At 35.0% G+C, this 15,652-nt stretch overlaps 1 protein-coding gene across 1 annotated transcript in view; it reads left to right on the top strand.

Moving 5' to 3' along the window:
- The window catches only part of LOC136852387 (macrophage mannose receptor 1-like), a 42,911-nt gene that overhangs the window by 6,991 nt on the left and 20,268 nt on the right, over positions 1-15,652 (top strand). The window contains exons 9-25 of the mRNA XM_067126978.1: positions 14-217; positions 547-672; positions 945-1,040; positions 1,262-1,420; positions 1,993-2,097; positions 2,607-2,774; positions 3,767-3,940; positions 5,796-5,945; positions 6,574-6,648; positions 7,761-7,802; positions 8,811-8,966; positions 9,889-10,046; positions 10,217-10,292; positions 11,104-11,262; positions 12,022-12,264; positions 13,106-13,279; positions 14,888-15,001. Of these exons, the coding sequence (XP_066983079.1) occupies positions 14-217; positions 547-672; positions 945-1,040; positions 1,262-1,420; positions 1,993-2,097; positions 2,607-2,774; positions 3,767-3,940; positions 5,796-5,945; positions 6,574-6,648; positions 7,761-7,802; positions 8,811-8,966; positions 9,889-10,046; positions 10,217-10,292; positions 11,104-11,262; positions 12,022-12,264; positions 13,106-13,279; positions 14,888-15,001 (2,379 nt within the window). The remainder of the gene's footprint in view (positions 1-13; positions 218-546; positions 673-944; positions 1,041-1,261; positions 1,421-1,992; positions 2,098-2,606; positions 2,775-3,766; positions 3,941-5,795; positions 5,946-6,573; positions 6,649-7,760; positions 7,803-8,810; positions 8,967-9,888; positions 10,047-10,216; positions 10,293-11,103; positions 11,263-12,021; positions 12,265-13,105; positions 13,280-14,887; positions 15,002-15,652) is intronic.

Below are 15,652 nucleotides of genomic sequence, written 5' to 3' on the forward strand. Positions count from 1 at the left end.
TCCCTTCCCCCAGAGGCTTGTGTCTACGGCTGGGAGTCTTTTGGCGAATCTTGTTACTATTTCAACACCGAGGGCACCGACCTCCTGGTGTGGGAAAACGCCAAAGCCACCTGCGAGGAAGTGGGAGCTCGCCTGGTCATCATTGAGGGAGAAGACGAAAACAATTTCATCTACGGCCACATGGAACCTGATGATAACCTCTGGATTGGGTTGAAAAGTGAGCATAAATACACTCTACTATTTTTCTGACACTCACAGGCAAAAATTTATTTTCTCTCAACATTAAAAAAAGGCTTTTAACCTCCCCTTAGAGGTCATATAAAAATTGTTTATATGTGTGTGTTAATATGCATTTGCCAGAGCGTGCATGTGGGTATGCCCAAGCAGTTGCGAGCATGAAAGCATATGCGTACAAAATTTCATCAAGTCACAAATAAATCGAATAAAGAAAGAGGACTGACAAGGGTAATCTCCCGCATGAAGCAAACAAATAATCTCAGACTTCGTCATAATAACGAAAGACCCAACTGAAACCTTCTTCTGCAGGTAAACCCAGCGACAACTTCTACTGGATTGATGACACAGTCATGAACTTCACCTCGATGTCCGACCAGGACAAGGGAGACGCCCTCGCTAAGACAGATGCCAGATGCGTCGTTTTTCATGCCGCTGGTGAGTATCTGGGATTAAGGAATGATTTATAGGAATACCAGAGTTCCAAACGGCATTCTACGCTTCACAAGCTAAGATAGAGAACAACAGGTGTCGACATATTGATATAATTTTATCGCATGGTAGGCGTCTCATGTGGCACTAGGCGTCCTCATTTCCATGTGAATGAATGTGCAGTAAGAGCTATCACGTAAAGGCTACGTTGCTAAGATTTCAGAGGATTATTATTATTATTATTATTATTATTATTATTATTATTATTATTATTACAGATGCAGTCGCTTGGACGCCGATCGATTGTTATGTCCCAAGACACTACGTCTGCGAGGTGAAACAAGGAGATCCTATACATCTCATTCATCATCCAAGTAAGCATTCATTAAATCTACAAATGTGGGTCTAGCAACCTCATCCCCAAAGACTTATTGTTAACCAGAATCTTAATATCCTCCAGTGAAAACCACTCAAAGACGAAAAGGCATATGACGAAGACAAAAAATGTCTGAAAGTGCAGTCTAGAATGATCAAATATGTCAATGTGGATATTTTCATGCATTCATTAAGGTAAGAGCACCTGGCTTAATTACAGGTGACAAATACTGCCCTGATGGTTGGCTAATGAATGAGGACAAGTGTTACTACCTGAGCGAGGAGGAAAAATCCTGGCAGGATGCTCGGCAGTATTGTCAGGATAATCAGGGGGATCTCGTCTCTATCAACTCTTGGGCTGAGCAGGATTTCGTGCACAGTAAGTTCATCGTCTGAGCTTTTTTTTTTATAATCCTTTTTTTATTATTTTTCCTTTCATTTTGTTCATGTACAGGCTTCTGAATCTGATCACCAAGATTTCATCTACTTAAGAGAGTAATATTTTAGTTGCTAGGTTGCAAATTCAGATAAAAAATGTATTAAAGAAAAAAATATAGGTTGTGTAAGTACCAGACACTGAATTGTTACATTTTCAATTTGTGACAAAGCCTGAATCCTCTGTGTCTGAATATATAGTGTTTTTGTGCAAGCTAACACAAAGACTTGTAAATTCATTAAAAACAATCATATTAAGAAGGAAGCATAGAATGTGCACATACCACACACCAAATAACTGTTCGACTTCAAATTTGCGACAAAGGCTTCACCCTCTTCCTCTGAATAAACAATGTTATTGCTCAGCTATCACCAAGACTTCTAAATTCATAAAAAAGGAAAAAATAATCATATACAGAAGGAACATACATTGCGTAAGCACCAGGCATTGTTACACCTACAACCTGTAACAAAGACTTAACCCTCTCTATCTGAATAAACAACGTTTTTGTTCAGTTAACATCAAGAATGACATCTTCATCGGATTCACGGATGCAGGGCAGGAAGGTACTTGGGTTTGGACTGACGGTTCATCTGCAGATGTTCTCAACTGGAATGATGGTAAGATGACCAACAGTGACAGATTATGACAATTCATTCAAGAATCACATTTGTCGAGATAAATGATGACGTATGAAACGAGAGAGAATCTTTCCAGAACATGAACAAGTTTGAAATGTCAGTTATATAGAAGTTTTAAGTTAATGAATTTTTTTTTTCTTAATATCTATCAAGGCCAATAGTACACGAAATCCAAATGATTTACTGAACATGGGATTACTACGAAAACCAGCGAATAGAACCTTTTGTTTTCACCGGGAACCAACATTAATAAACCGTCTTTTCATTCAATATCTTAATTACAATCATCCAGAACTGAAAACAGAAGCATAACAAAAGCAAAGGAATTAATAAAACACCCTTTTGTCTAAACAACCTATCCCATTCAAAAGAACCATCTATCAAACCTCCCAGGAAGCTACTTCAAAATTCCTTCCACTTGTTCTTGACTAATCCTATTCTCACATTCGACACTTACGAAACACATATGACTAACTCCCTTCAACCAGGGGAACCAAACGGAGGAACGAACGAGAACTGCGGCGTGATGTACAGCATCGAAGGGAAGTGGAATGACTGGTATTGTGATCGGACAATTCCCTTCGGGTGTGAAAGGCAGGCATCTGACACTCCCATTGGTCCTACTGAAGCCCCTACGTCAACACTGCCACCTTACAGTGAGTAGACCTAGTGTAAGGCCAAAGTTCGTTGCGTGGGAGTTCATTTAATATTTCCCTTTTTATGCTTTTACAGATGCTGATGAATTTCAGAACGAAGAACATCCAAAGTTCATTTCTAACTCTTTATTTTTGACGTTTCGGTACAAATCCGGTACCATTTTCAAAAAATCAGCTGAAATGAGCAAGAGACACGGATATGGTAAAAGTATATACAATATTACAATTACAAATACAATAAAGGTCGAAAGATTAAAAGATAAAACTAAAGAAAAAACAAACAGAATAAACTTTTACAAATATACAAACTGGGAAAAAATAATTTTGATGTTACTTTGCTCGTATTCTTCCGAATTTCAATTGATATACTATTTTTAAGGTACTGATAGAAATGGACAAAGACGCGCGACAATAAATTTTTTTATATATATTTCCTCTCTTGATCTATAACTGTTCATTTCTTGTGCCAGCTGTAGAATAATTTCAGGATAAAAATGTTTAACTTCTACGAAGTTTCCTACATTTCTAGATCATTGTTTCAGCGACTCAGCCAAAACAAATAAGCCACATGGTATTTTCGTAAGGCAAAGTTTCAATAAGTATTGTCATAAACCAAAGTTTCAAAAAGAATTTTCCATATATATGTGTATATATATATATATATATATATATATATATATATATATATATATATATATATAAAATTTACATATATTTTATATATATATGTACATACATATACATATATATATATACATATATATAACATATGTATATATATATATATATATACATTATATATATATATATATATATATATATATATATATATATATATATATATATATATATATATATATATATATATACATAAACGACCCAAACATCAATACGATTCTGTAACCACTGGCATGAGGCTGTAGATACGTCCCCCCACCCTCCCCTTCTAAAGCACATATAAACAAACACGTATTTTTCTCAAATCCTTTCAGCTAGTGGTTGTGATGGCGAAGGGTGGGTCGAGAACCCCCAAACTGGAGAGTGTTACGCTTTCATCCTCGAGGAGAAGGACCACTACTCTGCCCAGCAGCACTGCCAATACATGGAGTCATCTGGGGTCGACCTTATATCTCTGTCCACTTTCGAGGAGCACGCTTTCGTTTGGGGTGAGTCGCTCGGCGGAATGTCTCTCCAGCTCTTCCTATTTTCCTTTATTATTTTTTTTTTGTGTAGACTTCTGAAAGCTCTTGTGAATTATGTCCATAAAGGTGGGACAATGAACTTAGCAACCGCCCCCACCCCCACCCGCATACCCAAGTTATCCAGGTAGTTCGTCCGAACTTCCATGAACGGCTGGTTTTTGTTTCATGTTAAAAAAAAGTCTACGCGTCACTTTTTCACATCACTGACAATGGACTTAACAACCCCCGCCCCCTCCGTTATCCAGGTCGTTCGTCTAAACTTCCACTTACGGCTGGTTTATGTTTCATGTTAAAACAAAAGTCTACGCGTCACTTTTTCACATCACTGACATTGAACTTAACCATCCCCACCCCCACCCCAAAATCATCCAGGTAGTTCGTCCAAACTTCCATAAACGGCTGGTTTTTGTTTCATGCTAAAACAAAAGTCTACGCGTCACTTTTTCACATCACTAACAAGACCACAAACAATCTACAAATACAGCTGTAATACATTTGGACGGACGTATATAAAACTGAACTATCAGTCACTATGTACTGTTATATTTTTGTCATGGCGTTAACCTTACAGCAGGATGTCCCAAGAGAAAATAAACCACGATTATCACTGGTTCAACGTTTCAACCACCAGTACAGGCAACTTCAAACGCCTACATAAAAGACGCATCAGCAGCACTTCCTTACACATAATGTTGTTCATCTCAGCTGCAAACTCTCGTTCTTCTTGGATGTGAAATCCCTTCTTTTCCAATATTTCCATTTTACCTATCCAACACTTTTCAGGTCTTCCTACCTTCCTCCTTCGTAACATTCCCCTGATTATGCATTTATTTGTCATGGCAAGTCACACTAAATAAGGTTTCAGTCACCTATCAGTCACAGTCAGCCGTATTAACAGAATGGAAGGGACGTGATGGCACAAGTAAAAATAAATTAACATATACTGAGTAGACTGTTCCCACAGCACTTATTTGTCATTGCAGATCACACTAAATTAGGTCCCAGTCACCTATCAGTCACTGACAGACTTATAAACAGAATAGAAGGGACGTAATGGCACATATAAACATAAATTAGCATATTCCAATGGAGCATCTGCGGTACTCGCGAATATCGCGTGAGCTGTTGTCTTCAATAACGAACAAGTTCTCGATCAGAAAACAAATTAAGAGGATAATTTAGTCTACAAGTCCCTGATTACATTCTGTAAAGACTTACGTAAGTCAAAATAAGAGGAATCCAGTGCACTATATCACCGAGGGTCTTAACAACCTCTTCACTCAACACATCCCTAAAAGGAACTACGTACTGTCTCTACTCTCTAGTCGTCCAGCGATCTCTTACTGGAATTTCAAAGTCTCGCGGACAGCGAGAGCGAGAGAACCTCGCTACAAATTCTGTAGAATTGCCAGGCTAGCGGTTCTCAACTCGTTCCCAGTCATGGACCAGCAGCCCAATAAAATATCGTGGACCATTTCTTTTACTGAGTGACGATAACTAAAGCATAAATAAACATTTTGGACTGAAATATATATCTTGCACAAGAATCACAACTGAAGATTGTCATTACATTTTTTGAATATGAATAATACAATAAAATGAATGGTCAGTCATTGATCTGGATAATGTTGTTTTTACTGATATTTCAGTAAATTAAAAAAAAAAATATATGTACCAATCTCCATTTTATTACCAAATAACTGAACGTCCTGTGGACCACCCAAAATGTCACCATGGACCACCAGTTGAGAACCTCTGTCTTAAAACAGCAGCAATAAAAACTTGATAAAATATTCCTTTGCTTTCCTTCCAATTTCAGACTACATCAAAGGCCAGCAATTCAGTCAGCAGAGATTTTCGATTGGTATGAGAAACGAGTACGCCACTGGCAATTACTGGACTGACAATTCACCCGTTGGTTTCTTCCACTGGTCTGACAACGAGCCGTCTGGAGATGGCTTCTGCACAGGTGAGCATCTGCTTTCATTTGTTTTCTATGGGTAAAGTGAGCATCAGTTTTCATGTGTTTCCTATGAGTCAATTTGCATACCTTTGCATCCAGGGACGTTGGTGAGGAATGTCAAAAAGTTTTTACTATGAAAGCACTAATATTAACCAAGGGATTAGCCAAAGAAAATGAATCTGCAATGTTAGTTTGAAAATGATCAACTTTCTGTAACTGAAACTGGTATTTTATAGTGAAAGAAAAAAAAAGAAAAAAAAATATATATAATATATATATATATATATATATATATATATATATATATATATATATATATATATATATATATATATATAATGAAGAGGAGTGTTTAACCACCTTCCTGAATAGGAAGAGTCCTTGTACCATGCATCCATCTTGGAATTCTGCAGAGTTCTATAAACTATCATTTCATGGATGAATTGGTCACTGACAAAGTGGAACAATCAAACTATTTTGTTTTTCCCGAGAAACACAAATATCTTTAAACACAACAGCAATTCAGCTATCTGTATAGGTTTCCTTAAGTCTGTGAATGCTTTTTATTTCAACTTGAAACATGTCAATAAATGATAATAGTTTTTAAAATGTAATTAATTTTTTTTGGTTACAGAAATGTACGTGGACAGTGGTAAATTTAACGACATCGACTGCTTTGAAATACAAGCATTTATCTGCGAGAAAAAAGGTAAATAAAGATGTAGTCATCTACATGAATTCAAAATCTCTACTTTATTGTGGCAATCAAAGATTTGTTTATTTATTTTTTTTACTCAGCACAGATGAAGTTTATTCACATGGAACAAACCCACGGGGCCATTGACTTGAAATTCAAGCTTCCAAAGAATATGTTGGTTTCAACCTCCCACCACAGACCCCACACCGCGACAGTAACTGATCATGATACAGAGCCAGTGATTTTTCATCGCCATGGTGGAGGCGCGAACTCATGACATCTGAGCGGCATTCCAAGACACTAACCACTATACCAGCGACCATTTCCTTTTAAGCTGTAGGAATTCTATAAAAAAAAATATGCTGACTTGTGTATGAAATTCATTTGAAATTTGCATCTAACATATTCAGGTCCCTATTACCATAACCGAGAGCAAAAGCGAGTGCTGGCATAAGGCTACCTTAAACTAAAACAACAATTATTATTGTTATCATTGTTCAGTAGACGAAACCTATTCATATGGAACAACCCACCGCGGGGGCCACTGACTTGAAATTCAAGAAGCTTCCAAAGAATATTAAGGTGTTCATTAGGAAGAAGTAGGAGGAAGTAAAGGGAAATACAGAAAGAAGAGATCACGCTTATTAAAAAAGAAAAAATAAATTAATAAATAGGAAAACAGATAAAAATGTAATAGCAACCAAACATTTTTACTTCAGCCCCAAACTCAATGAAGATCTTATAAATTTATTTTAACTCTAATTTTTTTTTTTTTTTAAATCGGTTTCTTTTCCTGATGCGATAAGTATAAGAAAAAATTAAATTAAGTGAAGTGAACCTGCATAAATTAACTGTTTGAATTCATTTACGTCGCATCTTCATGTCCATAGTACAGAGGTTGAACAAGTAACTTAATAAAGCTGTTCTTGTTGTTGTTTTGGCTATATGCCACCGCGGGCTCTTGCTCCCAAACCATCCTGTATCTGGACGAGATTATGAAGCTATCTGGATAAAACAAAATCAAAAACTTTTGAAAATCTTTTCCGATATGCTGTAGCTTTTTTTGTAGTTAATATCTTCTTCATCCTTTTCTTTATTTTTTTATTTTTTTTTTTATTTTTCAGGACGTAACTACTCCCCTCCAACTCCTCCAGTACCCCCAGAACGTAAGTTACAGAACTGTTTTATTTTTTAAAGTGATGTTATTAAAAAAATTGTTTAGGTGAACCACAATGGAGTCAGATGAATGGCTGCTTTAATTCCAGTGTAGGTTGTCATTTCAAAAGAGTATACAAGTGTAAACCTTTAAATATTCACGTATTGGAACCAACCAAGTAAATATCACGATATTTAAGGATTCAAGTTTAGTGGTAATGTAAAGGTATGAAGTTCATCTCCAATGTAAGACATCTATAGGTTTGAATGGAGAAAATGTACTGTCATGTGGCTGTGAAATCTCTACAAAGACATTTGAAAATGGAGATAAAAAATTCTTAGCATTCACTACGGCTGAGAACTGAAACTACTTAATTAATTTCTCAGTCTCTTTTTTTTAAATGATCATGTCAGCATTCTGGCATTAAGAAAGGACAAAGGAAGAAGTGTTTATTTTGTTTCTTCCCCAAAAGTTCGTAAAAGTTCCTGCCTTCAGAATTGCCAAATAAGTCCAAATTATTTGTTACTGTGATGAAAAGTTTGGTGTCTTTCACAAAACAAAATTGGGATATGACAGCTCAAAATATTTTACATAACTGCTCAATGATTTGCTTCGCACAAAAATTAAATCGATATCTATATTGCTATACAATGAATTAAGATAAAGTTAAACGTTGCACTGAAAACAAGTAACAAGTATACATACCATCACTTAATCAAAATATTAAATTCATAAAACATTATTGGAACACGACAGCTCCATACATCTTATGTAACTGTTCTAAAAATATCTCAGTATTTTGATTTGCTTCACAGAACAATAAAATCGATATCCACATAGCTATAGAATGAATTAAGATAAAGTTAAATACTGCAATGATAGCAAGTAACGAGTATGCAAAATGATTAATTACGGAAGCTGTATAGCAGTTTAACCATTTGCAAATCGTTTTGGGAAGAATCTTCCAGTTCTTTGTTAGTGAATTTTCCTTATATGTTTCCTCTCTCTCTCTCAACAGCTATTTGCCCTTCCGGTTGGATCTCGTTCAACAGGCACTGCTATCTCTTCTCGGCAAATGACGATACTTGGGAGAACGCCAAAGCTTCGTGTGAATCCAACTTAAGCAGTGTTTTGGCATCCATCGAAAACGCTGATGAAAATGAATTCTTGAGAGGTAGGTTATCCATTTCTCATTTTTCCTACAAAAGTTCTTTTTCTTGATTTTGTCGTCCTTGCTTTGTACAAATTTAAATTCTTGAGTTAGATGACATCACGATATTGTCGCTCAAAGCTCAAAGTTACTATGATTTTTATATCATGACTTAGTGATAACAGAATCTTCACCTTTTTGTATTTATGGATATTTTCCAAAGCACAAATAACACTATAAATAGTCTTGGTAAATCTCATTGGTGATTATTAATATGCTATGGAGATGAAAGATTGTATGTCGTCCTGTGAGGATTGCTATTGGAGTGCCATAGCCTGGATGACTTGAGAAATATTATCTTCTCTCCACGTGCCTAGATGAAGATGGTAACTATATTCTTTCCCGGGTTTTTGGGAGGATGTTGTATATAAAACAAGTGGTATTTATAAGCCCATGAAGGGAGGTAGATCTATTTGAAATGTATATTAATTTTGTAGCCAATTTGCATAATTTAATAAGGAATTTATAAGATTTTATTGATTTAGGGTGTGAAAGTACTAATAGATCCTATGTATACACGGTATATAGTGAACAAATTATAAAAGATTACTGTTATTATGACTTATTGTTATTAATTCTTACCATAAACCATTTATCTCCGGCTCGATCGCCATTCAGATTAATAAATGAATTGATCCATCCCTTAATTTACACGTGAATGATTTAGATAACTGTTATATAATCTATTTTCATAAACAGATTACATAAACTATTTATTTCCGACGTCGATCACCACTTTAAATAAATAAATCAATGAATTAAGGTTTAGGTAACAAGAATACAGTCATTTTCACCTTCTTTCCATTGGACTTTTAACTTACTCCGAACACCAGAAGTATCATCTATTTTTCCCTTCATCAACTGACATTCAAATTCATCTAAACAGGCAATGCTGATTCTTTGGGCAAGGACCTCTGGCTTGGACTTCGCGACGATGATGCTGGGAGTAACTGGCACTGGATAGATGGGTCTGAATTTGGGCAATATACAAACTGGGCCTCAGGTCAACCGGATAATTACCAAGAGTCGGAGCACTGCGGAGAGGTCAGAGGTCATGAGTTATCAGTACTATTTAGTAGTTTGTACACCCGTTCAGTATTCAAGTAGAGTATTGACTTATTATTCCCACGAAGAGTTCTCAGATACATATATATCATTTCATAGTCTCACTTTATATTAAGGATTTTTCCACTTGGTCTCTCTATCACCCTTAGATGAGGCATGGACAAGGAACCTGGAACGACTTGCCATGTGGTAATACTTTGGCATACGTCTGCAAAATTACTCTTGGTGAGTAACCATGGTCGAAGTTTCGTAGATGGAGCCCTATGGGACTTAAATGTAACTGACATTAGCAAGATGGCATTCATTAATATAATCCCATCCTGTCGTATTACGTTTGGATTACTTGTGCAGTAAAGATTTCCATGTACTGCTGTGTTAATTACTTGAGCAGTAAAGATTTCCACGTACTGCAGTGTTAACAATTCTTTTTATTTGACATTTTAATGTAAATGCTCATCACTATCTAATGTTAAGGCTTCATCAAGGAGTTTGATATAAAAATAACGCTTCTCTTTTGGTCAGATAATTACCTTCTTTGCAGGTGAAAGAAGAGAATTTTCCTTCAATAAAAGACACTGTATATTATAAATAATAGCACATTACTAATGTAAAGTACTTAATGATGTAAAATACAGTGTCATTAATATTGACTATTGTCCGAATAGTAAGTCATATGCACTTTAAGCTGGATGTGTTCCAGTTTGAGAATGTGACTACCGGTGTTCACCAGGGTCCCTCTCTAGGCCCATTGTGTTTTCTCTTGTCCATCAATGACTCGTCCGTTGGCTGTTGAAGATAAAAAGTGTTTTACTTACTAATGGAACGGTGCTATCACTAATGCGGAAGATGATGGATGCGTAGGCCATGAATAAAACTAACATAAAATTAACTAAATTTAACTGCACTTCCACATGATTATTTCCAGTAAAGAAGAAACTAAATATTCATTTAATACCACCCCTATTACCTTTCACCGTGTTCCCTACGTAAACGAGCTTATCAGAGCATCCTGGAACCAAACCTCTCACTATTCCAGAGGTTTGCCCCACTGGCTGGAATTTCTGGAACGAGAAATGTTACTACAGAAGCGAAGAGGTCATTGCAAATGACGCGGCCCGGCAGAAGTGCAAAGAGTTCAACGCAAATGCTGATCTGGTCACCATAGCAAGTCTGAGGGAAAACAATTACTTTGCAGGTAAGTATATGCCTCACCAGAAGTTGGTTTGAATAAATATAAAATATATATAATAAAGGAACTCCCTATTTAGCTGTCAGGATCAGCTGTTAGCTTTCCTTAGCCACCATATCAAGTATGATGGAAAACAATTACTTTACAGGTAATTTCTGTTGTTTGAATAAATATAAGATCAATACAATAATGGAACTCACTGTTTAGACGTCAGGATCAGCTGTTAGCTTCACTGACTTTTAAAACATTCAGTGAAAACCATAATTATTGTGGCAGAAATTTTACCGAAAAGCCACTTCTATTGGGAAAAAAGTATGCAATTGATATTCATCAAGTATTAATGATTAAAACTTCATGTTGTTTCCTTCTTCAGTTCTTTTAAGCAAGCTATCTAGCAACTATTGCCTCCAATGATTTTCTTAATGACTGCTTTATCTCCAGCATCCATCACCTTACTTTAGGATATATCAACATACATCAGCATTCCTGCCTCCCCGTAGGAGGATAGCGCCGTCAGTGCGCCGCACGTTGTTTACTGTAGGCAGTACTAAAGGTTATCTGAAGCGTACCTTCAGTCCCTAGCTGAACTTCGTAGCCTTTTACTTCACCTCCGTTCCCAATCCCTTCTTCCATCTAGCTGTCCAACTCCCTCTTTCAAACTTCCCAAACACTGAATGGCTGAAAGTGCCCCATTGCTCAGCTTAATGAAGTCAAATTATCATAACCTAAATCAATATTCACGTTTCCTGGCCTCCTCGCTTGCAGACTTGTTTACCCAGACTTCCCAGGGTGTCTGGAACGGCTACACTTACGACACCAACTCCAAGACGTGGACCTGGGACGACGGTTCCAGCTACCCTTTCACGAACTGGAACGACGGGGAGCCGAACAATATGGACTGGGAATTATGTACCGAAATGATAGACGCGCCTTATCTCGATACCCACGGCAAATGGAACAACCTCGCTTGCACTGAGACTAGGAACTTTGGGTGTCAATATCTTCCGAGTATGTACATGTTGGTTGTGCTAATGATGTATGTTAACTTTCAACAATTTGATGCTAATAATATTGGCACTTTTAATAGTTTTATGCTAATAATCTTGATATTTTTATGCTGATAATCCAACACTTTTATGCTAGTAATCTTGGCATTTTGTGGTAATAATGTTAACACTTCTATGTTAATAATCTTGACACTTTTATGCTAATAACATTGACATTTTTATGCTAATAATTTTAACACTTTTATGCTAATAATCTTAACATTTTTGTGCTAATAATCTTAACGCTTTTATGCTAATAACCTTGACATTTTTATGCTAATAATTTTAACACTTTTATGCCAAGAATTTTAACATGGTTTTACTAATATATAATTTTATTACTTTTAACAGTCATATACAATGTTAACACTTTTAACATTTTCAAGCCAATAATATTAACATTTTTACCACTTATGCTAAGAATTTTAACACTTTTATGCTAATAATATCAACACTTTTACGCTAATAATCTTAACACTCCTAACACTTATGCTAATAATATTAACACTTAACACTTAATATATAATAATATTAACACTTTTAACACTCTTATAGTAATAATATTAACACATTTAACACTTTTATGCTAATAATCTCAACACTTCTAACACTTACGCTAATAACATTAACACTTTTATATAATAATATTAACACCTTTAACACGGCCGGACGGACGGACAAGCCGGCACGATAGCTTTCTTTTACAGAAAACCAAAAATCGTATATCAAGTGCATTCCTAAAATACCGTTTTATCCAGCACTTCATCCTCCCTAACTACTACTAACTGATTCGGTTCCTCCAGAACACTACTTAGGATGTGAGGTAGGATGGCAGCTATTCGGGGAGATCTGCTACTTTGCCGGTCAAGGGAAGGGCAACTACTATGACTCAGAGTCCCACTGCAAGGACCTGGGGGGTCAGATAGCCCCTGTCCACTCTACTGAAGAGAACGATTTCTTGGTTTCAATTCTTCCAAGTGAGTGTAGGAGACAAGGCACCATTATTATTATTATTATTATTATTATTATTATTATTATTATTATTATTATTATTATTATTATTATTATTATTATTTGAAGGTAGCAGACCCCCTCTCTCCAGCATGTTTTGTTAAAGAGAATGGCAGCATTGAAGAATTGAGAGGATCGTATATATAAAACCAATTCCACTGGTGCTGTCATTCCCTTTAACGAAATGTTATTATTATTATTATTATTATTATTATTATTATTATTATTATTATTATTATTATTATTATTATTATTATTTTTATTAAGTGACCTAAAATGATGTCAAAGTAAGCATAGGAGACAAGGCATTATTATTATTATTATTATTATTATTATTATTATTATTATTATTATTATTATTATTATTATTATTAATTATTATTATTATTCTGAAGTGACCTAAGAAATGATGTCAAGGTAAGCATAAGAAACAAGGCATTATTATTATTATTATTATTATTATTATTATTATTATTATTATTATTATTATTATTATTATTATTATTATTATTATTATTATTATTATTATTATTCTGGTTTTGCATAAAGGGATCTTTGTTTCAATTCTTCCAAGTGAGTATAGGAAACAAGGAATTATTATTATTATTATTATTATTATTATTATTATTATTATTATTATTATTATTAATTTTATTATTATTATTATTATTATTATTATTATCATTATTATTATTATTATTATACTGGTTTTACATTAAGCGATCTTTAACCTATGAAATGACGTCATACTTTTTTACATGGAAAGAAAAATAAGAAAATATGTATTAAAACTAAAGGTCAAGTAAAATAACTCTGATTTATCAATAACAATAAAAAAGGCATTTATCATTCCACACAGTAATGACATATACGAAGATAATTAATTTAATGTTCAATGTTTTTCTCTAAATTTCAGTTTTCCTTACAGACATTAATGTGTCTTTTTATCAGTTGTAAATTTAATTCTTGGTTTTACACAAACTAGATCTTTGTGATACATTACGTAAGAAAATGTTCATTCCTCCAGACATCACTATATTATGATGAAGACTCCTTGAAATGTGAAAAACTGTATTCTATAAGTATTGCAAAAAAATTTCAATTTTTATAAATAATTGCTATCGAGTTTCTCCGATCTGAATTTTTAAATAACAGCAAATGTATTCCAATAAATTAAAACACGGTGAAATGACTTAGATAATGATAACCCAGCCTTAAAATAAAACTCTGATACCTGCCGATGAAAAATGGAAATCATGTGTAGAAGCCACATAAACGATTCTGGAACACAATATAGAATTTAGGCCAAAGGCCAAGTACTGGGACCCACGAGGTCGTTCAGCGCTGAAAGGGAATTTGAAAAGGAACAATTTTTAGAGAGGGTGGAAAGTCAGACGGAAGAAAAAGAATACGAACGGAGGTACAGTAAAATTAATGAGAGAGGTTGTCGCTAGGGATCGAAGGGACACTGCAAATACCCTTGAGTAATGCCTACAGTGCACCACGTGAGGTGCACTGCGGGCACTAACCCATAATGTTTATCAATGTGACGAACATTTTCACTTCATCTTCAGGTGGGGTCGATGGAGCCTGGATTGGAATCAATGACGTCGACCAGCCGGAATCATTCGTTTGTGCAGATGGAAGCAACTTCGTGTACTCGAACTGGAATCAGTTGCTGAGTGATCGTAAGTGTTCAATTTAAAACAACCTTTATTCAGTTTTTTCCTCTTTAATTTACGCGTCTTTGGGAATGCGTGTGAGTGCAAATCTTGAGATTCTTTAATGCCAAGTCATGTAGTTTTGTAGCTTTCTCTTGTACAGAAAGAAGCACCCCGTTTGGTATTTGGTTTAAATCAAGATACCATATCATGTTTTTCATACCGTATTCACAATAAATAAAAAGGAAACATTCCTTCAATGCAAAACGTTTAGATATTGAATAACCACATTATATGTATATATATATACTTGTAGTCCTGAACAACAAACAAAATTAATGCATTTGATATAACCTATCTATATTACGGACTATGCATACAATATTGTTTGTTCGGCCAAAATAAACATCTCTCAGTCTGTAGAGTAATGGTCCTCTACAAAATAAAGCCATTCACAATCTGTATAACAATGTCCTTCTACAAAATAGAGCCATTCACAATCTGTAGAGCAGTGTCCTTCTGCAAAATATAACCATCTCACAATCTGCATAGCAATTTCCTTCTACAAAATATAGCCATTTCACAATATCTATAGCATTGTTATTCTACAAAATATATATTTTCAAAAATCTGTAGAGCAATGCCCTTCTACAAAACAGCTATTTCACATCTGTATAG

The sequence above is a fragment of the Macrobrachium rosenbergii genome, chromosome 25 (genome assembly GCF_040412425.1).
Source record: "Macrobrachium rosenbergii isolate ZJJX-2024 chromosome 25, ASM4041242v1, whole genome shotgun sequence".
Taxonomy (NCBI): Eukaryota; Metazoa; Arthropoda; class Malacostraca; order Decapoda; family Palaemonidae; genus Macrobrachium; species Macrobrachium rosenbergii.